The following is a 22,767-nucleotide window of genomic DNA, read 5'->3' on the forward strand; positions in this document are numbered from 1 at the left end:
GCCTGGTTTAAACTCTGCACCGGGGGGCTTCTGGGTGGCTCAGTCATTAAGCATCGGCCTTCCTCTCAGGTCATGATCTCAGGGTCCTAAGATCAAACCCCATATCTCGGGGTGGGATGCCTGCTTCTTCCTCTCCCAATCCCCCCGCTTGTGTTCCCTCTCTGTGTGTCTCTCTCTGTCAAATAAACAAATAAAATCTTTTTAAAAAATAAAAATAAATTTAAAAAGGAAACTCTGCTCCAGCCTGACAAGAAAAAAAAAACAAAAGAAAAAAGAAAAAAACAAAAACAAAAACAAAAATGGCTGTTTCGGGGTTTGTCTTTGCTTCTGAGTCCTGATACGACTTTTTCCCCCAAGGTTGTTAATTAAAGAATAAAATTTTAAATAAATAGTTTAAAAATATTCACTGTAAAAAATGCTAGTAATTTTATTTCTTTTTCCCATTTTGTTATTTTACATAATAACATGTCTTTCTAAAGATCACATTTCTTTCTTATTAAAGAAAATTTGCATACTGACCTATTTTACCCCTTTCCTATTTATTAGTGAGCAGCTGGTGTACAAAATCTGCATAAATGATAGAAAACCAACTTTCTTTCAAGTTATTACAAATGCTAAAAAGTTGATGTGAATATTTAAAGATCATTTAATTGTATTATGTTAGAAATATCTCTGACCTAAAATTTCTTCCACATTATTCTATATGTGGCTGTACAGAAGACACCAAGTAATGCACATAGTGTACCTTAAGAGTCATTGTTTATATGTTTGAGTTTTGGTTCAACTTTTAATCTCTTTTAATTGCTTCTGTAATTGTCCAAAACTAAAATCTATAATCAGTCTACTAATAAAATATATGGGTGGATTTTTTAGGATCCAGCTTGTGGATATGAAGCTATTTACCTCAAATTTCCTAAATTCCAGAAGCACTGGTGGTTTGGGCAAGGCGGTTTAGGAGTCAGAGAGGAGAAACACGTTTGGGAGTCACTGCTGGCCCTTCTTTCCATAGCCAGCGTTTGCCAGCCTGATGACCACAGCCCAACAGAATATCCATTTCCTCCCTACCTCCTCCCTGTCAGAGAAATTGCCTTATTTGTCTGGAAGTTTTTATTCATAGAGACACTAGATGCTGAGCTCATAGAGTAAGATATCCTATGACTCAGAAATCTTTAAATACAAAATTTCCTCTTTGGGAAATCTGGAAAATGGACTGTGGATTGATGTGTCCTTTTTTTACTCTCTAGGAGAAGATTTGGAAGATGTACCAGCTTCAAAGAAAGCTAAAGGTGAGTTTGTGATTTTCAATATATAAACGAATTTTCTCTTAAGGCTACATGTAATGTTTTGTCTGTTTTATTAAACTATTCTTGATCTAATCCTCATCTTTTCCTAAGTAATGTTTAGATGGTAGGCCTATTTTTGAAACAAAGAGATTTTTTACATTATTTGGAAAAAATACATATATATGTATATCTGCACATACTGAAGGAACTAGTTAGATACTGGTTTACTTAAAAGTAATTATTAGATGCATGTATTGTCCAATTTGCTTACAGAACAATATTTCAAAATTATCATTTTGCAAGAATTTCGGGGATGCTATTTAACAGGAAGAGGACCACACTAGTGTTCAAAGATGAAGCTACATATTTTTTTAAAAGATTTTATGTGTTTTATTAAGGTCACAACCTTAATAAAAATGTATTTTTATTCAAACTGTGTTAAGAAAATTTGAAATAGGGCGCCTGGGTGGCTCAGTGGGTTAGGCCGCTGCCTTTGGCTCAGGTCATGATCTCAGGGTCCTGGGATCGAGTCCCGCATCAGGCTCTCTGCTCAGTGAGGAGCCTGCTTCCTCATCTCTCTCTCTCTCTCTGCCTGCCTCTCTGCCTACTTGTGGTCTCTCTCTGTCAAATAAATAAATAAAATCTTTAAAAAAAAAAAGAAAATTTGAAATAATTTGCCTATACTAACAGTAATGACATAGAGAAAGGGAGGGAAGGAGGGAGGAAAGAAAAACAAACCTTAGAAAAATATGCCACAACCAGAAACATAATCTGCATCAAGTCTTTCCAGACTAAATTTGTTTGCTTGTTTTGTAAAGATTTCAACTAATTTGATGTGTGTGTGTGTGTGTGTGTGTGTGTGTGTGTTTACCCTGAAGTATTTCCTGGCTCTCTAGTTTGGTTTGTTATATAATAGATATTTTCTATTCTATTTTCAAACTTTCCTGTACACAATAGAGTTTACCTAAGAGCTATTCTTACCATAAAAATACAAGTACTATAGTAGTGCTCAGAATTAATTAACAGTGTAGAAAATAGTGCTTTGAGGAAAGACACAAAGGAATGGATACCTGAGTCTTATGAAATGATTTACACTTAAGACAGTTTTTGAATACTGAATTTTTAGGGTTTTTTAAAAGCTGAATTATTAAAAACAACTCAATATTTTTTAGTGTCTTGACTATTGCTGAAATTCTCAAACTATTTTATGTATAAATCTTCTGACCAAAAAACCCCCCAAAACAAAAAAACAACTTCTGGCAATCTTGTTAGAATGGAATAAATCTGGTTGGGAACCCAAGAACTACCTTTATATCGGTCTCCAAGTAATAGTGAAACTTGGTATATGGATCACCCTTTGAGAGGAAAGGTCTTTAAACTCATTAAGAACATGATGAAATCTAAAACCCAACTTTTGATGAAACACACACACATACTTACATCTTCCTAACATTTCAGCGTTTTATAGGAAACCACCCCCACCCCCAAACCCCAAATATGGACACCAGTTAGGAACTTCTAACTTGGAGAAAGAGGTTCAAAAACATGAGTTCAATTTATCCAGCACTGGATAAATACATGCTATGTATCACTACAGCAGAGAAATCCTTGAGCCAGTTGAGAAAAGGCAAGGATACAGGACACCAGTCTGCTGATGTTCTTTCTTGGCAGGAGTGATCAAAAACATTTAAGTCCCTCAAAAATCTAGAATGATTTTGACTGTAATATTCATCCTTTAGCCAGCTCACTGTTACCATATTATAACTCTGAACATCAAAGACCTCTCTGAAGAAAGGAATGTGTGTCAACTAGCTCTCCTCCACTAACATCCAACACATCAGCACCCGTTCTCCTATTTGAACAACTGCCAGTCGAACACCACAATCTTTTCTTCCACTGGTTCCTCTTCTGCCACTGGCTCTTACCTATAAAATGTTATTGTGAGAAAGTGGCAGAATCTGAATAAGAACCTAGTGTATATTATAAGAGGAGCATTAACTCCTGCTTCTTTGATATCCTGCACCTGTTTAGACAGTTTCAGTTCCCTATATATGTGTGTGATAGCTGGGGATGTACTCATCATTTACTTTCATATTTTTGTATCCACTAGAAGCTGAAGATGTGTCTTCCACAAAGAGGCAAAAAAGTAAGTTTTATAATAATAAATAATGTGATAATAATCACATTAAAACTGTGGGATCATTCTCTATTAAAGGTAGTGGGTATAAAATGACCCTTTAAGACTCTTAAGAAGACCAGTAGTAGAGTAAAAGGATGTTTGGCACAGACATGGAGGATAACATAAAGTAAGTCATTTATATTTCAAAAAGAAGTTCATTCCTTTTTGTGGCAGGCAACAGGCACATGTTTGGAAGAATTACAACATACTGATTGAAGTGGCAGTTTTGCAAAACCCGTTCTATGTGGCTCTGACCCTGAGCACTCTAACTGAACCTGTTCTTAAATGTATGTTACTGTCTGCTTTGTAAGAAGACTGCTGAAGTGATATGCTGAACCTCTTTATACCAAAAAGAAAAAATATATATAGAAACAGGACTCAACAATTCAATGGCTTATAAACTCTCTTCTAAGATTGAAAGTCCTTCTTGGTTTTTCCAGATATATGGCAGACTCTTAATATTCAGTCTTTAGGATTGTTGATTTTAGAACGCAATCAACATTCATGTGCAGTTACAAAATTCAATATCCAAGATTCTCATTATTCTGGTACTTCCAAATTAGACATTTCCTTCAAATGGAAGGCAATACATTTTGCATTCACATTTGCATTAATGTCATTGCTAGTCAGACTAAAGGAAGCAATGTTTGAAATAGATAAAACAGAAGTTTATTTCACATAATTTTGGTATTGTTGTTGTTGGGTTTTTTTTAGAGTTTATTTGTTTTATTTATTTATTTATTTATTTATTTATTTATTTTTTTGAGAGAGAGAGAGAAAGAACACAAGGGATGGGGGTTAGGGATAGAAGGAGCAGAAGAAACAGGCTCCCCACTGAGCAGGGAGCTGAGATCATGACCTGAGCCATGACCTAGGGGCTCTGAGATCATGACCTGAGCCAAAGGCAGATGCATAACCAACTGAGACTCACATAATGATTTTAAAGTAAAGAAACGACATTTATCTGAGGAAATGGCATCAAGAACATTCTCTAGATTCTAAATGTTTCTTTAATGTATTTCTGCAGGAAATTACTAAATGCCCACTTCAATAGCAAATGCCTCCTACTCTGCATTAATACTTGATTCATTGAACAACTATTAAGTGCCTACTATGTTTCAAGTTCTGCGTTAGATGCCTGGACCATAGCAGCAGGCAAAGGGGTTAGTCATTATAACCCCTCTCACCATCATCTTGTGAGAAGTATGGGGAAATAAGCAGTCTTTACAATATCTTTCCATATTATTGCAAAATCTATAAAATCAAACTGGGCATATTTCTGGTTTAAACTGTAGTTTCCTAATTGTTAATCTACTGGTAATAAATCTGTGGTTATGTCACATAAGCAGTCGAAATATTTTATCTTATAAATAAAGATTAAAACATAATTCAAAAACCACCATACAAAAAGATAGGTGGATTGTATCAAGTCAAGTTTCTATTTGGAATATTGTACTATAGTTTTGCAAAGATGTCACCATTGTAGGGAAACTGAGTGAAGGATATATGGGAATCTCTGTATTATTTCCTACAACTGCATGCAACTCTATACTGATCTCCAAATAAAAAGTTTAAATAAGAATAAATGAATGAATAAGTCAATTTAATATTTTTAATAAAAAAAAAGTGGGTAGAAGAAGAATCAATGAAACAAGATGGAATTGGGAGGGAGACAAACCATAAGTGACTCTTAATCTCACAAAACAAACTGAGGGTTGCTGGAGGGAGGGGGGGTTGGAAGAAGGGGGTGGGATTATGGACATTGGGGAGGGTATGTGCTTTGGTGAGTGCTGTGAAGTGTGTAAACCTAGTGATTCACAGACCTGTACCCCTGGGGATAAAAATATATGTTTATAAAAAATAAAAAATTAAAAAAAAAGTTATCAAATATTTAAGTTCAATTGGGGGATTTATAGTAGAAAAAAATTCCTATTTTCATCTTACTATAAAGTAGTCCTATAGTCTGATACTCCTGAGTCTTTAAATGAGCTCTAAGATTTGCTACTGTGATGATATTTTCATTAACAGCCATCAACATCAATTAAGTAGATGTGTCAGAACTGTGCCCATGTCTGGTAAGGTCCAGCTGGAAGGTAGTTTGTCTCTGATAGACTCTTCAGCTATTAGATATTTGTTCATTCCTATTAGCTAATTCCTAATAGCTAATAGCTATTAACTATTCCTCTTGATGCAGCCTAGCTTTATTGCCATCCATGTCAGTAGCCCATCAAATCCCCAAGCACTCACAACCTTGGGGGTTGGGGCAGGTTGTGTTACTGCCTCTCCCTGAATCTAGAACTAAATAATCATAGTGATAGTAATAATAATAATTAATAATAATAATTCTGAGTTGAAGTAGAAAGGAAAGAACTAAATTTGATATTTCAACAAACTATTTTTATCCATGAAAATGAGTGATTCAAGTCAGCTGACACCCAGGGAGAGGAAATCAAAATAATCTCTTTTTGTTTCCTTCAGCTGCTTTCTACCCATGCTTTGCTTGATTCTGCTTCATAAGCCCTTGGGCTCCTATGGATTTGGCCAATTTACCATATTCCACATAGTAGACATTTCAACAGTCATTCTCTTTCTCAGCCATTAGGGAAAAGTGGTTCATTAACAGAAGGCAAATAGATAAAGTGGAAAACACTGAAGAGTCAGTAGGTGTCCATGACTGTTTGGAGAAGTGAAAGTTACCAAGAGTCACCAACTCTTAACAAAGTTGCTACCTGAGAGCAGGACGGGCATTGGTAGCTCAAGCTCATACCCACTGGCTACACTGCCTTGCTTGTCTTTAACACCTTTTCTGTGTTGCTTTCTGCTCTGGAGGCAGAGCTGCTATCTGGAAGCATTAATAAAAAGTAACTATGCCATCTCAGGAGAGCACTTACCTCTAGACTAAGAGAGAGTGGAAAACCTCAAGACTCTCAGGAATCACAAGGCTCTCTGTGGTTTTTATTAAAACACTGAAAGAAAAAAAATTACTTTGCATATGGATAAGCTCATGCTTTAAAATCTATTACTAGCTAACACTTCTTCTGAGTGCAGTGCACATCAGTAGAGTCTTATAATGTACGTACTTGGACTTCTTATGCCAGATCATTTTTATTATCACTTATTAAGGGCTTATTATGTGCCAGGAAAGATTTCAAGTGCTTCACATATATTTATTGATTTAATTTCCACCTCATTTCTAGGATGCTTTTGTTATTGTTTTTGATTTTACACGTAAGGAATCTAAGAGACAATGAGGTTTATTAAGTTTCTGGTTATTGTCAAGGGTACGTAACTGAAGAACCCATGTCCACCTACATTGTATCTGCCTGGGTCTCACCATTGTTACTGCTTGTATTCTGCTTGTTTTAACAAGTTATCATGCTCTGTTCCATAGGCCCCATCAGTTTCTTCCAATGTGTCTACTTGGATGGATACAATGGCTATGGATTTCAGTTTCCTGTCACTCCTGCACACCGTCCTTCAGAGAGCTCTGACCAACCAAGTTCTCCAGGTCAGAAGCAACAAGGACAATAGACACACATGCAGGGCCCTTACAAGTGCTTTAAGACTTTGAAAATAGGATCTTCTGTTTGTCTGCAGTGGCATAGGCAATTGAAATCATGAATCTGAGGAATTTCTCTGAAAACATTTTACTCTTCTGCCTGGTCTAGAGAGAAAGGGTGGGCAAAAGCAATGAATGATAAGCAAACATATTGAAAGATCTGGCATTCAAGAACTTGTTATTTGTGTTTGTTGCTAGGCATGGATGCTTATATTTTTCTATTTCTACTTATTGTAGGGTTGCTCACAGGTTAATTTAAAGTTTCCTTAATCATGATCTTTTAAACATAACTGACACAATTACAAAATGGAATTCTGATGTCAGGTATATTTTTAAATGACAACAAAGACTGTGCTTTCAATTTAAAGAGTATAGGAGCTACCCTTTATGGGCATACAAAACTACTTTTTATCATGTAGCTCTCTAAACACAATTTTCCCACTAAGTTGATGTTCAATAGTTTGATTTTATTTATGTCTCTTTCTATTTTAGCTGTGGTAATGCTCTAAGAATGGGTAATAGTTGAACCAAAAAGTGCTGTAAGTTCCTTGTAATGCTCCTTTTGATAGAATTCAAAATATCTCTGAACTTTGGACATGGTAAGATGGAGTAGAAATGTTTGATAAATCATATCTTTGATTTGTCTTGAATTACAACTAGGACATTCACTCCATTGGAAATATACCATCCAATAGGCAAGTCTGATGAATCATTTGTTTAAAATAAAAGCAAATGAGATGTAGTATTTTCAGATTTTTCCAGACTATGGCCTAATGAAAATGTCACCTGGATGAAATTTTAGATCAGTCACTAAATTCAGGTGACAGTTGCAAAGTATTTAATGTCACTTTAATAGGATCATTCTGTACAGTTAAGTACATTTTCTTTCTCAAAAAAAATATATTTGTGTATATATATACCTATATATATACACACACACACACACACATACATAAATGAATGTCATCAAAATTAAAGAAATGCATTTTAAACACAAGTGCTTCATGAGATGTCTTACTTGTTTCTTAGGTAAGTGATTATCAACACCAGTGAAATGAATGACAATCTTTAACTTACTTGATGATGCATCACTGAGAATGACTATTTTGGTTTTGTCATCTTTTTTGTCTCCTGGTGATATGAACACCTATGTTAAAAGTTATGCCAATGTGACCATTATCATGTTTACAGTTGCAACTCAACCTATGACAAATTAACTCAGGAAATAAGTTATCTTTTCTGGAATTGTAATTGCCCTCTTGTGGGGTAGCCAGAGCCAATACTAGCCAAGTGATTTATTTAAAGGACTGCAACTATCTAAGTTCTTTAATTCCAATGTAGAACACTGTTTTACTCAAATAACATTAGGCTAGGGCATCAGTAACACATTCAGTATCAATGATGGATTTTCAGTGACTTTGGTGAAAAGAGTTTGTCTCAGGCACATGCTGGAGTGTGCTAACTCACACCACAAAAGCCAGTGTTATAATGAACCAAGATTAATGACACTCTGTTGGGGGACTTAGAGTGTATACCCTCAGGACTGACCAGATGGTATCATCTTGCCTACCCCCTTCATATAGTAATGGAAACTTGTGGGAAAGTGGATAACGTTTATTGCTCAACTGCTCCTACAACTTGTCTGATTTAATGAAGAAAGGCAAATATGGCAGTTTTTTAGATCTCATATGATTTATCCATTCTTATATTCAATGGATATTTACTGAGTACTTACTTTTTCTAGGGTACTATGTTAGGCATTGGACTGTGTAAGAAAATATCCCGTCTTGTCCTGACACATGTGTGCCCTTGGAACATTTCCTAAATGTACTATGCTTGTTTCCCTATCTGTGAAATAGGGATCAAGACAAACAACCTGATACCTCACAGATGTACTGTGGACAATGACAATATATCTTAATACAAATATGATGTCAAAATAAATTTCTGAAATGATTTATTTTGGATGTGGCACTAATTTTCCTCTGAGTGCTTTTCTACATTATATGATAGTTTCTTTCTTTGTCATTATAAAAACTATTTAATAAAAAGTTAAAAAATGATAATTTGTCATAATTTGAATTTAAACAAACCAATTAAAATGTAAACAACATTAATGATGATTGTAAAGGTTTATCTGCTTAAAGATACAATGATTGAAAAACAATAACTAAACTGTCATCTGTTTGAATGATTCCATCAAATAAAGTATTTCTAGCCCTTTCAAGTTTGTGCATTACATTTTAAAAGGAAATGATAAATGGTTGGGTTAAAAGGTTTTTGTCTTTAACAGAGCACTTACAATTCATGTTATAATGGTCATAAATATGTAAGCATTTAATAATTGTTTTTGTCCTCCATTTTGTCCAATTAATATGAGCTACCCATCCCAACCATACGCTCTTCCTCAAACTTCACTTGCTCTTGGTAGATGATGGTCTATAGAAAATTAATAACTACCTGAGGTTTTTAATTTATGTTTAGTTTTCATAAAGTTTGATAAATCATCTTTCAAAAGAGACAGGTCTTTTTCAGAATATTTTCAATGGAAAGTCCTTGTTAATTGATTCATTCTGGTATATCCTTGTAAAAACTCATAGAAATTTTTAGAAACTGAAGTTGTATTTCCTTGGGTTATTTTACTGGAAGAAGGCAAAGAGAATAATGAATGTTATTGCTGATGGAAAACTCAGGGACCATCTAGCTCACCTGGCATATGGAGAAAATAAACCTAATCCCTAGAGAAAGGCATAAATTTGCTCAAAGTTCACTGACTGCTTCAAAGCCTGGTGTCTATAGATTCTTGGTCTGCTAGCTCCTAAATGCCCTTAACTACATCCTCAGTGTGTTAATACCAATCTTAATTTATCCAGCATCTCAAAATCCAGTTTTTTAATTATAATCAGTGTCAGATATGTAACTGTAAGTGGAAAGACTTGCTTTTTCCTATACAAGAGCTGAAAAGGACCATAAGAATGATTCACATTCACTTGCCTTAGAGATACAGACAAGGAATCTTAATCTAGATGACAGGCCAGAGTCACATTGCTAATGGTAGCAGAACTAAACCTCAAACTCAAGTGTTCTTTTCTAATCCCCTGCATATTCTTTACTCTGCATGACTCCATGTAATGCCTCCACCATTACAAGCTTCCTTCTGTAATTTGAAAATTTATTAAAGCGTGGAAACTCAGGATAGATTTCCAGAAACTGGCCTCCTGACAACAGTGCTTCACTCCTTTCAGGCTTATGTAACTGCTACCCTGTACCTTTTCCCCTTGTTAATCCTGTATGTCCATAAGATATTTTAGACATCCCTGTAGATCTTTTCTCTTGTGTACAAAAATAAATAGCTTAATTTTCCCATGCTATTTAACTGCAAAAATGTTATAAGTCACTGTAAGACCTCAAATATTTACCCGAAATAAAAAGAAAACAAAAAACAACTCTTTAAATTAATCATGAGTCACCCAAAGATGAGTGTTAAAAAACATGCTTCACAGACCTGTACCCCTGGGGCTGATAATATATTATACGTTTATAAAAAAAAAAAATACTTAAAAAAACATGCTTTCCAAAACACATTTACACTCTAATGGAAACTCAGTAAGAAACACATGTTAGCAAATAGTAATAGCAAAAAAGAAAGTTCTTGGTTTCTTAACACAATCACGTAAGCTCGTGGTCATGCGCACTTTGCAAGATTGTCAATTGCCATGTCCATGCTCTGTGATCAACTTTCAGCAAGAATTAACTGCTTGCATCAAGTCAGTGGTGTTATTTTACTTTCTTCCCTACCAAATTTAAGTCACTCTTAAAACATTTAACAGGAGTATACTTCAGGCCTCTGAGCAGAGTTGCTAGGCCAGATGTATTTTCAGAATAAATGTGCCGGGGTAGAGTTCAGTGGACTAGTGGCCCTCAAACCTGAGGTCAGATTCTGATTCCAGGAGTACTTCTCATCATTTAACTTCTCTGTCCCTCAATTTTTCATCTTTAAATAAAAATAAAAGTTCCTGTGACACAAGGACATTCATCTTTGGTGAAGAAAGTTATGGGGAAGCCCCATGTAAATATTGGTAAGACCTTTCAAATTCCCTTCCAGTTTTGTTATTAAATAGTTGATATGGGCACACCTGAACCTGAAGACCGAGTGTTGCTAAGTGGCAGAAGCCAAAGCAGCAAATGAAAGTCAGACTCACATGAACTAACCACAAAAATGGAAACATTGCCACTGGCAAAAATAATTTTGTTTTAGAAAATGTCCACTACTTTGCATCATTTTTGTGAAGTTACTATAAATCATTGACAGCAAAATATCCTTCAAATGACTGAATTAGAAAACACAGAGCTTGTAAGAGGTCTATGGAAAAGTGATGCTCTGAATAGAAAGCTGAGATGGAACTCTAAGTGGCTCATGAACCCCACCAGAAACGTGATCATGGAATTGAACATTCGTTAGAAGGTATGAAGGTGTTTCAGCAGTGGCAGCTAGGCAGTGTCAAAATAAATACTAAGTGTTGCATCTCAAAACATTTAGCCCCTGTCTTTTCTTAGAGAAGCATCTCTCTCTCTCCTGTTCAGAACATATTGACAAATTTGTATATATTTAATGCCATTAGGGACAGGTTGGGATGATCTAAATGGAGGGTGCATTCTTTACAAAGAAGGCAACATTTTACACAAAAGAAAAGACAACTTTGAATTTGAGCAATTTTGAGGAAAAAATGTAACAAATAAATAATTCAATTGTTTTCATCTTTGCAACATGTATGTATGAAAAAATATTTTAAAAATTGGGAATATATTAACCTTGTTCAAAGTCAAATGGTGTTAAAGCAATACATGGCAAGTGTCATCTCATCTCTTTGTTGCCTCAGTTCCACATCCACTCCTCTACTTCCTACAACTAATAACATTTATAGATTCTTATGTATCCATCCTATGCAAATTCAAGTGAAAATGAACATATATTCTCATTTTGTTACTTTCCTACACAAACACTGCATGTCATAAACATCATCTTGTACCTTCCTTTCTTCACGTAACAATGTATCCTGGATTATTTTTTTTTATTTAAGGACATACACACCTTCCCTATTAATAAATATAGGGAGAGAGACACATCTCAAACACAAACCTCAAGTGGAGAGCTAGATGAGTCTATGAAACCATCACTTAGGTTAAGATATAGAACATTAACAGCACTCTAAATGTCTCATTCATGTCTTACCCAGCCAATAAATATCCCTTGGGTAACCACTACTATGGCTTCTATCACCAAATAATTGTTTTGACTGTTTTGACCTTCATATGAATGAAATAATAAATTACATATTTTGTCCATTATCTATTTTGTATAATTAAGGCTACACAGGTGAGACATATACATTTTATTGCATGTATAAGTTTATCCTTTTTCATTGTTTTACAGTGTTCATGTATGTACATAGTGAATATTTATATATTCTCTTGTGGATAGATATTTGGACTATCTCCAGTTTTTTTCTTTAAAAAGCACTACTATAAACAGTCTTGTTAGTTTTTCATACTGCATAATGTGTGTATGGGAAGGCAAAGACCTTGTATCTCAGAAGTAAATTAATGGCTTATAGATTATACAAATGTTCATCTTCAGTGGATAATTCTAAACGATTTTCTAACTGCTTGTAACAATTTGCACTCCAACAATATAGTATGGGATAACCAAATTCTTCCTAACACTTGCTATTGTCAGATTTATTCATTTTAACTTCTAATGGGTATATAGTCATATATCATTAATCTTATTTCTCATGATGTGACTTGTCAAATCCCCCATAAGGTACAAAGCAGAAGTGAATATGGAGCTGTTCCCATTGCATTTCCCTTTCTCTAGGATTTTGACCACTTGATATCTAGCTGCCACACTTGCTTTCTTTAGTTCATTTTTTCAACTAGCTTTTAAGTCTGTTCTCAGACAGAGGATTAGTTTGATAAAACTTCTGTGGGATGGTTGGAAGGGAATTCTCCTTATATTTTCTTTATAGTTCTATAGTATTTCAATGTGTGGATATACCATTCTTTATTGAATAGTCCCCTATTATACAGATCCATATCCATATCCATTTTGTTACCATTACTAATGTTGCAGTTTATAATGTTGGACACATATTGCTACATACATAACATAGGCATGCACATACACAAGGACAAATTCATTGAAGAGGGATGTTCAATTCAAAAATATATGCATTTATAATTTTGAAAAAGAGTAATTGTTCAGATAACCTTGTCCCTGGTTTGTTGCTACTTCTGAGGGGTCAGAGTTGCTCATAGTGGTTAACATTTAGGATGAGGGTATCTCTTTATGAAAAATGAATATTCACTGCTGGGTTTTGAGTTCTGATAATGTTAGGCTCTTCCACAGTCTGATTCTGAGCACTGTTTATAATGGCTTGTATATGTTTTGTTGATCTCACTTATTTTGGTAGCACTTAAACATAGTTTTGAGTTTTTGTTTGTTTGTTTCCAAGTTTCACCTAAGATATATGATTTTGGATTTTTTTTTAATTTGTTCATTTGTTTGGTTTTTTGTTGTCTTATACAACTTCCAGGAAGTAGAAAATATGGGTGCCATATTTCCCTTAGAACCAGAATAGCATTCATTTCCAAAAAAAAAATTAAATATTTTTAAAACTAGAAAATAAATTGAATTAAATTGAAAGCTCTAAATGGCAACACTCTTTTGCTAATATCAGTCTACTGGTAAGGTTTTGGATGATTGAAATACACAGACTTTTACAATAATAACCATTTGTTTCTTTTCAAATAAAATTTCAATGTGAATTAGGAAGCTAACCATACTTTTTTGAGCAATCGGGAAGAAATTTTCATTTGTAACAGTTACTTACAGAAATGTGATAAGATTAAGCAAAGATTTTTTAACTGGCCATTTTAAATAACAAAAATCTGAGGCCTACATTTTAGATATCTAAAAATAATGCCAACTTTTAATCTGATTATGAGTTATATAAAAATATTAATCAAAAGATCACATTTCACATTATGATCTTTAGCTTTATAATTATACCTTTGATGTGAAATAATCCTTAGTTCCCCTTAGTTCAAAAGACTTTTCCTGAAATATATGATAAATCTTATTCACATTCTATTTTATTCAGTTTTGTTAGAGCCTATAATCCCTGTGTAGTAAGAAGGAAACTTAATCATATGCAGGTCTAAAATGACTTAACTAGACTGCTTGGCCTTGCTATAATCTGTTTAAATGAAGACTTAAAATGACTTCAGTATGTGTTGTTGATATCCATCTTACTGAAATTTGCTATTATAAGTCCAGCTTAAAAATATATTTTTTACTTTTAACTACAAACTCTTAGCTAGTTGAGTGGGAATTGGTAAATGTTATTTGCCTTATTGGTTACTTCCTAACACTTTTTTACTATAACATAATACTAAAACCAAAAATGAATAAATAAAGCATTATTTAGTGTGATGATTATTTAGAGCACAATTTGAGAAATAATATAAAATTGTGCTTTACATTTTATATGACATGGCAAAGAAATAGCATATTTTACATGTTTTGGAATATCTACTATGGAATATGAAACCACAACACCATTACATTTTCTATAATTTAGTATCAGTGTTACTACCTTTAGTAAAGAAATGGGCAATCTTTTGAAATAGAAAAAAAATTTTGAAACAGAGTGAAAGATGTTTTTTAAAAAGATTTTATTTATTTATTTGACAGACAAAGATCACAAGTAGGCAGAGAGGCTGGCAGAGAGGGAGGAGAAAGCAGACTCCCCACTGAGCAGAGACCCTGATGTGGGGCTCGATCCCAGGACCCTGAGATCATGACCTGAGCTGAAGGCAGAGGCCTAACCCACTGAGCCATCCAGGCACCCCAGAATGAAAGATTTTTATCCTTTGGTCACTAGGCCAATTTGAAGATACACAAAGATATTTTTAGAGTATCTAAGAGAATAAAACTCTAACCAGGTTAGAATAAAAAATGTCAGAATCATTCCATAGTAGACTAACAACTAGAACATATTAGTAATCAAACTAATAATCAAAACTATAATGCTATTAGCTTACAGTTAATGAAGACACAGTTTCTTTTATACAGGCATACTGAGGAGATGTTGTGGGTTCAGGTTCCAGACCACTGCAATAAAATGACTATCACAATAAAGTGAATCGAATGGCTTTTTTGTTCACTAGTGCACATTAAACTTATGTTTACACTGTGTAGTACTAAGCATGCAGTAGCATTATAAAAACCAATATACTTACCTTAATTTAAAAATAATTTATTGTCAAAAGTGCCAGTGACCATCTCAGCCTTCAGAGAGTCATAATCATTTTTATGGTGGAGCCTCTTGTTGTTGATAGCTACTGACTTATCAGGGTGGTTGTTGCTGAAGGTTGGGGTGACTGTGGCAATTTCTTAAAATAAGACAACAATGAAGTTTGCTACATTGTTGAGTCTTCCTTTGCAAGCAATTTCTCTACAGCATTCTATATTGTTTGGTAGCATTTTATCCATGGTAGAACTTCTTTCAAAATTGAAATTAATCTTTTCAAACTCTGATGCTACTTTATTAGCTAAGTTTATGTCGTATTCTAAATCCCTTGTTGTCATTTCAACAATCTTCACTGCTTCACCAGGAGTAGTTTCTATCTCAAGAAATCACTTTTTTTTTTTTTTTTTGCTCATTCATAAGAAGTCCCTCCTCTCCTATGTTCAAGTTTTGTCATGAGATTGCAAGAATTCAGTCACATCTTTGGGCTCTGCTTCTAATTCTAGTTCTTTTGCTGTTTTTACCATTTCTACATTTATTTCCTCCACTGATGTTTTGCACTTCTCAAAGTCACCCATGAGGGATGGAATGAAGCTTTTCCAAACTTCTGCTGATGTTGGTATTTTGACCTCTTTCCATGAATCACAGCTATTTTAAAAAAGATTTTATTTATTTATTTGAAAGGGAGACAGTGAGAGAGAACATGAGAGGGGAGAAGATCAGAGGGAGAAGCAGACTCTATGAACTGGGAACCCGATATAGGACTTGATCCCAGGACTTTGGGATCATGACTTGAGCCAAAGGCAGTTGATTAACCAACTGAGCCACCCAGGCACCCAAATCACAAATTTTCTTAATGGCATCTAGAATGATGAATACTTTCCAAAGGCTTTCAATTTACTTTTCCCAGATCCATCAGAAGAATTACTATCTACGGCAGCTATAGCTTTACAAAATATTTTTTTTAAATAAGACTTGAACGTTAAAATGACTCCTTGATACATGAGTTGCAGAATAGATGATGTGTTGGTGGGCATGAAAACTACATGAATATTGTACATCTCCCTCTGAGGTTTGAAGTGATCAGTGCATTGTCAGTCAGCAGTAATATTTTCAAAGGAATCTGTTTTTCTGACCAATAGTTCTCAAGGGCAGGCTTCAAATATTCAATAAATCATATTGTGGACAGATGTACTATCATCTAGGCTTCATAGAGCACAGGAAGAGTAGATTAGCATAATTCTGAAGGGCACTAGTATTTCAGAATGAGGAATAAATGTTGGCTTAAACTTAAAGTCACCAGCTGCATTAGCCCCTAACAAGAGAACTGGCCTGTCCTGAAGCTTGGAAATCAAGCATTTGACTTCTCCTCTCTAGCTATGTCTAGATGCCATCTTCTTCCATTATAAGTCCCTCTCATCTGTGCTGAAAGTCTATTGTATAGTCTAGCCACCTTCATTATCTTAGCTAGGTCTTTTGGGTAACTTGCTGTAGCTTCTACATCAACATTTGCTGCTTTATTTTGTACTTTTATGTTTTAGAGATGGCTTCATTCCTTAAACTTCATGAACCAACATCTGCTTACTTCAATTTTTTTTCTTTGTATCTTCCTTGCTTGTCTCAACTGTCACAGAATTAGAGAGAATTAAAATTAAAATTAAAAAAAAATAAACAAACAAACAAGAAACAACAAGTATTGATGAAGATGTGGAGAGAAAAGAACCCCCATGCACTGTTGGTGAGAATGCAAACAGGTTCCTCAGAAAGTTCCAAATAGAACCACCCTGTGATCCAGTGATCACATAACTGGTATTTACCAAAAAATACAAAAACATTAATTCAAAGGGATACATATACCTTTATGTTTATAACAGCATTATTTATAATAGCCCAATTATGGAAGCTGCCCCTAGTCCCCATCAATTACTGAATGCAAAAGAAGATGTGGTCTATTTATACAACGGAATATTTTTCAGTCATAAAAAAGAATGAAATCTAGCCATTTGCAACAGCATGAATGGAGCTAGAGAGTATAATGCTAAGTGAAATAAGGCAGTCAGAGAAAGACAAATACCATATAACTTCACTTGTAAGTGGAATTTAAGAAACAAAAAAATAAGCAAAGAGAAAAAAAGAAGAGAGAGACAAACCAAGAAACAGACTCTTAAGTGTAGAGAACAAACCGATGGTTACCAGGGGGGAGGTTGGTGGGTAGGTGGATGAAATAGGTGATAGGGATTAAAGAGTACAATTATCATATGGCTTCACTCATATGTAGAATATAAGAATAGTGCAGAGGCCCATAAGGGAAGGGAGGGAAAACTGAATGGGAAGAAATAAGAGAGGGAGACAAACTATGAGAGACTCTCAACTATGGGAAACAGAGTTGCAGGATGGAGGGGAGTGGGGTGATGGGGTAACTGGGTGATGGACATTAAGGAGGCCATGTGATCTGATAAGCACAGGGTATTACACAACTAAGGAATCATCGAACACTACATCAAAAACTAATGATGTACTACATGTTGGTTAATCGAACTTAATAAAAAAAAGAGTACACTTATGAGTACAGAGTAATTAATGTATGGAACTGTTGGATCACTATATTGTACAGATGAAACTAATATAACACTGTTAATTATATTGTAATTAAAATTTAAAAACTTAATTAAAATAAAAGAATTAAAAGAGAGTTAAGATCTTGCTCTGGACGGTGCTTTGGCTTAAGGGAATGTTATGGCTGGTTTGATCTTCTATACAGACAGCTTAAACTTTTTCCATAACAGCAATAAGGCTGTTTCACTTTCTTATCATTCATGTGTTCACTGAAGCAGCACTTTTAATTTCCTTCAGGAGCTTTTCCTTTGAGTTTACAACTTGGCTAACTATTTAGTCCAAGAAGCCTAATTTTTGGTCTATGACATATTTACCTCACTAAGTTTAATCGTTTTTAGCTTTTGATTTAAAGTGAGAGACATAGAACTCTTGGTTTCTTGAACATTTAAAAGCCATTGTATCATTGTACAGGTATTAATTGGCTCAATTTCAATATTGTTGTGTCTTAGGGACTAGGGAAATTTGAGGACAGGGAGAGATGGGAGAATGGCTGATGGGTAGAGCAGTCAACACACACATTTATGAATTAATTTTGCCATCTTGCATGGGTGCAGTTCATAGTACCCCAGAACAATTACAATAATAACATAATAGCATTATAGATCAGCATGACAAGTGTAATAATAATTAAAAAGTTAAAAATATTGCAGGAATTGACAATATGTGACACAGAGACAGGAAGAAAAGAAATGCTATGGGAAAAAAGTGACATCAAAAGATTTGGCCAATGCAAGGCTGCCATAAAACTTTAAATTGTAAGAACAAAACAAAACACAACAACAAAACACCATAGTGCAATAAAGCAAAGCACAATACAATGAAGTAGACTTGTATAAGGAACATAATTTCAATTATGAATAAAAACTTTTTCTATCAGTAATAATTGTTACATTATAAAAAAAACTTAAATGTTTAAGAAATTTGTCAAGTTTATATTATGGTTTTATATTTAACACTGTTTCTTTATCCCTTACAGTCTATAAAGGAAGATATTTTGCTTTAGGGGTCAGCCCTGTGACTCTAATTTATCAATCAGATGGGAAATTGGTACTCATGAATTTTACTTCAAAAAAAAAAATAGCCATCATAATAGTTATGTAGTGGTATCTCCGTGTGGTTTTAATCTGAATGATTAATCTAATGATTCCTGACATTGAACATCTGTTCATATGTTTATTTGCCATTCACATATATTCTTTGGTGAGCAGTCTATTCAAATACATTGTACTTAAAAAATTAGATTTTCTGGGCGCCTGGGTAGCTCAGTGGGTTAAGCTGCTGCCTTCAGCTCAGGTCATGATCTCAGGGTCCTGGGATCGAGTCCCGCATGGAGCCCTCTGCTCAGCAGGGAGCCTGCTTCCCTCTCTCTCTGTCTCTCTCTCTGCCTACTTGTGATCTCTCTCTGTCAAATAAATAAATAAAAATCTTTAAAAAAATAGATTTTCCTCATTATTGATTTTTGAGTAGTTTATAAACATTCTAGAGGTATGTCATTTACTAGAAAAGTATTTTGCAAATATTCCCTTTGTCTGTGTCATGACCTTTGATTCATTTCACAGTGTCAAGAGTAGATGTTCAATTTGTCAGTATTTTCATTTATGGATCATGCATTGCAATCATATCTAAAAAAAGCACTGCCCTGCCCAAGGTCCTAAAGACATCCCGCTATCTTTTCTTCTATAAGTTTTACAGTTTTGAGTTTTCCCTTAAGTCTTTAATCCATTTTGAATAAATTTTCATATGTTTGCAACATATGAATCAGTATGTAATATGAATGCGAATTAGTCTATAATTTATTTTAAAAATAAAAATATTACTAAATTTTTATTTATTTTTATTATTTCTTATTTCTTATTTTTATTTATTTTTATTATTTTATTATTATTAAATTTATTTAAAATATAGAGGTTTTCATGGCTTTTTATTCACAGTTGCAAAAATTGCTGTTGGAGTTCTCACTATTAAGCCCACATTTCTGGCAGAAAGATAGAGGTAAAAGAGAATGATATCTTGTACGACTGATACTTTGTCATATGGTTACAATATAACGAGAAAAGAGACAATAAAATATTTGATGTTGTTTTAAATATATATATATATATATATATATATATATATATATATAAAACATTATTATTTTCCACATAGAATTTTTTTTTAATTTTTTCCAAAACCAATTGATCATACATGTGTGGATCTACTTCTGGAACATTTTCCTCTTCTGTTGATATCTATATTTTCCATTACACTAAAACACACTGAATTTGAGTTGTTAATATGTTGTTAAAGAATTTTGCCTCTAGGTTCATCAAAGTTACTGATATTTAGGTTTCTTTCTCTCTCTCTTGTAATGTCCTTGGTTAATTTTGGTAAATGAGTGGAGAAGTACGTCATTTTCCTTTATTTTATGGAAGAATTTATATAGAACTGGTGTTATTTCTGCATAATTTGTCTTATTTCTTTCTTTCTTCTGTATAATTGGTCTTATTTCTTTCTTATTTTTGTCTCAGAATTCACCAGTGAAGTTATCTGGGCTGTGAGTTCAGATGTTGCTGCAAAATTTTTACTAAAAATCTATTTTTAAGATAAATACAGGATTTCCCAGGTTATCAGTTTCTTTCTGTATGAAATTTGCAAGTTTGTGTCTTCCTAGGAGTTTTCCCATTGTATCTAAGTTGTTGAATTTATGGACATAAAGTTGCAATATTTCTTTATTGTCCTTTTAATGACTATAGTATTGGTAGTGATGAGCCATTTTCCATTCCTAATATTGGCAATTTTTTTTCTTTCTCATTCTGACTGGATGTTTATCAATTTTTTGAGCTTTTCAAAAAATATCTTTTGATTTTATTGATTTTTTCCTCTATATTCAATTTTATTGGTTTCTACTGTAACCTTTATAATTTCCTTCCTTCTGCTTCCTTTGTCGTTACCTTGCTGTGCTTATGTCTTGTTCACTAACTTGAAAGATTATGTCATTGATTTGAGAACTTTCTTTTCTAAGGCTTTAATGCTAGAAATCTCCCACTCAGCACTGCCTTAGATGTATTCCACAAATTTTGATACGTGTGTTTTCCATTTTTATTCAATCCAAAATAGTTTCCATGTTTCCTTCTACTTTTCCTTAAATCTGTGGTTTGTTTGGAAGTTCAATTTCTAAATATTGGGGAAATTTTCATAAATCTTTCTGTCATTTTTATCTATGTCTGTAGATAAAACCTTACATTCTGTAAGGTTCATAGAAGATAATTTCTATAACTTCAATTCTTTTAAGTATCTTGAGATGTTTTTTATAGGGTTCAGAATATGTGCACTTGAAAATGATGTGTATTCAGCTGTTTTTTAATAAACTATTTTTATATATTTCAATTAATATGCTTGTTCCTTGAGTTGTTCAGATTTTCTCTTTCGTTATTGATGCTTTGACTACCTGTTCTATTAGCTGAAAAAAGTTTTAAGATTCCCAACTATAATAAGGAATTTGTCTATTTCTCGCTTTAGTTCTAACAGTTCTGCTTCATATTTTGGAGTTCTGTTGTTCATAGTACTAGAAGTTCTAGTCTCAGCAATCAGACAACAAAAAGAAATTAAAGGCATTCAAATCGGCAAAGAATTCAAACTCTCACTCTTTGCAGATGATGTGATACTTTATGTGGAAAACCCAAAACGCTCCACTCCAAAACTTATAGAACTCATATAGGAACTCAACAAAGTGTCAGGATTTAACATCAGTGCAAAGAAATCAGTTGCATTTCTATACACCAAAAGCAAGACAGAAGAAAGATAAATTAAGGAGTCAACCCCATTTACAATCTCACACAAAACCGTAAGATACCTAGGAATAAATCTAACCAAGGAGGCAAAGAATCTGTACTCAGAAAAGTATAAAGTGCTTATGAAAGAAATTGAGGAAGACACAAAGAAATGGAAAAATGTTTCATGCTAATGGATTGAAACACATATTTTGAAAATGTCTATGCTACCTAAAGCACTCTACACATTTAATGCAATCCCTATCAAAATACCATCCATTTTTTTTTCAAAGAAATGGAACAAATAATCCTAAAATTTATATGGAACCAGAAAAGACCTCGAATAGCCAGAGGAATAATGAAAAAGAAAGCCAAAGTTGGTGGCATCACAATTCCAGACTTCAAGCTCTATTACAAAGTTGTCATCATCAAGACGGTAAGGTACTGGCACAAAAACAGACACATAGATCAATGGAACAGAATAGAGAGCCTAGAAATATACCCTCAATTCTATGGTCAGCTAATCTTCGACAAAGCAGAGAAGAATGTCCAATGGAAAAAAGACAGCCTCTTCAACAAATGGTGTTGGGAAAATTGGACACCCACATGTAGAAGAATGAAACTGGATCATTTCCTTATACCACACATAAAAATAGACTCAAAATGGATGAAAGACCTCAATGTGAGAAAGAAATCCATCAAAATCCTTGAAGAGAACACAGGCAGCAACTTCTTTGACCTCAGCAGCAACTTCTTCCTAGAAACATCACCAAAAGTAAGGGAAGCAAGGGCAAAAATGAACTATTGGGACTTCATCAAGATCAAAAGCTTTTGCACAGCAAAGGAAACAGTCAACAATACCAAAAGACAACTGACAGAATGGGAGAAGATATCTGCACATCAGATAAGGGCTAGTATCCAAAATCTATAAAGACCTTAACAAACTCAACACCCAAAGAACAAATAATCCAATCAAGAAATGGGCAGAGGACATGAACACATATTTCTGCAAAGAAGACATCCAGATGGCCAAAGGACACATAAAAAATCATTCAGCATCAGGGAA

General features: G+C 34.0%; 1 protein-coding gene and 1 long non-coding RNA gene across 23 annotated transcripts in view; one reads left to right on the forward strand and one right to left on the reverse strand.

Moving 5' to 3' along the window:
- The window catches only part of TRDN (triadin), a 379,193-nt gene extending 369,964 nt beyond the window's left edge, over window positions 1–9,229 (forward strand). For 16 of the 18 annotated variants that reach the window (XM_082729949.1, XM_082729962.1, XM_082729963.1 and 13 more), the window contains 3 exons: window positions 1,245–1,286; window positions 3,394–3,429; window positions 6,854–9,229. In XM_082729949.1, coding sequence (XP_082586075.1) covers window positions 1,245–1,286; window positions 3,394–3,429; window positions 6,854–6,993 — 218 coding nt within the window. In that variant the 3' untranslated portion in view covers window positions 6,994–9,229. The remainder of the gene's footprint in view (window positions 1–1,244; window positions 1,287–3,393; window positions 3,430–6,853) is intronic. The other 2 variants (XM_082729966.1, XM_082729968.1) reach the window with 1 other exon arrangement.
- The window catches only part of LOC309864468, a 664,253-nt gene that overhangs the window by 96,744 nt on the left and 544,742 nt on the right, over window positions 1–22,767 (reverse strand). The window lies entirely within an intron of this gene.

This window comes from Mustela nivalis, assembly GCF_964662115.1.
Source record: "Mustela nivalis genome assembly, chromosome: 5".
Lineage (NCBI taxonomy): Eukaryota > Metazoa > Chordata > Mammalia > Carnivora > Mustelidae > Mustela > Mustela nivalis.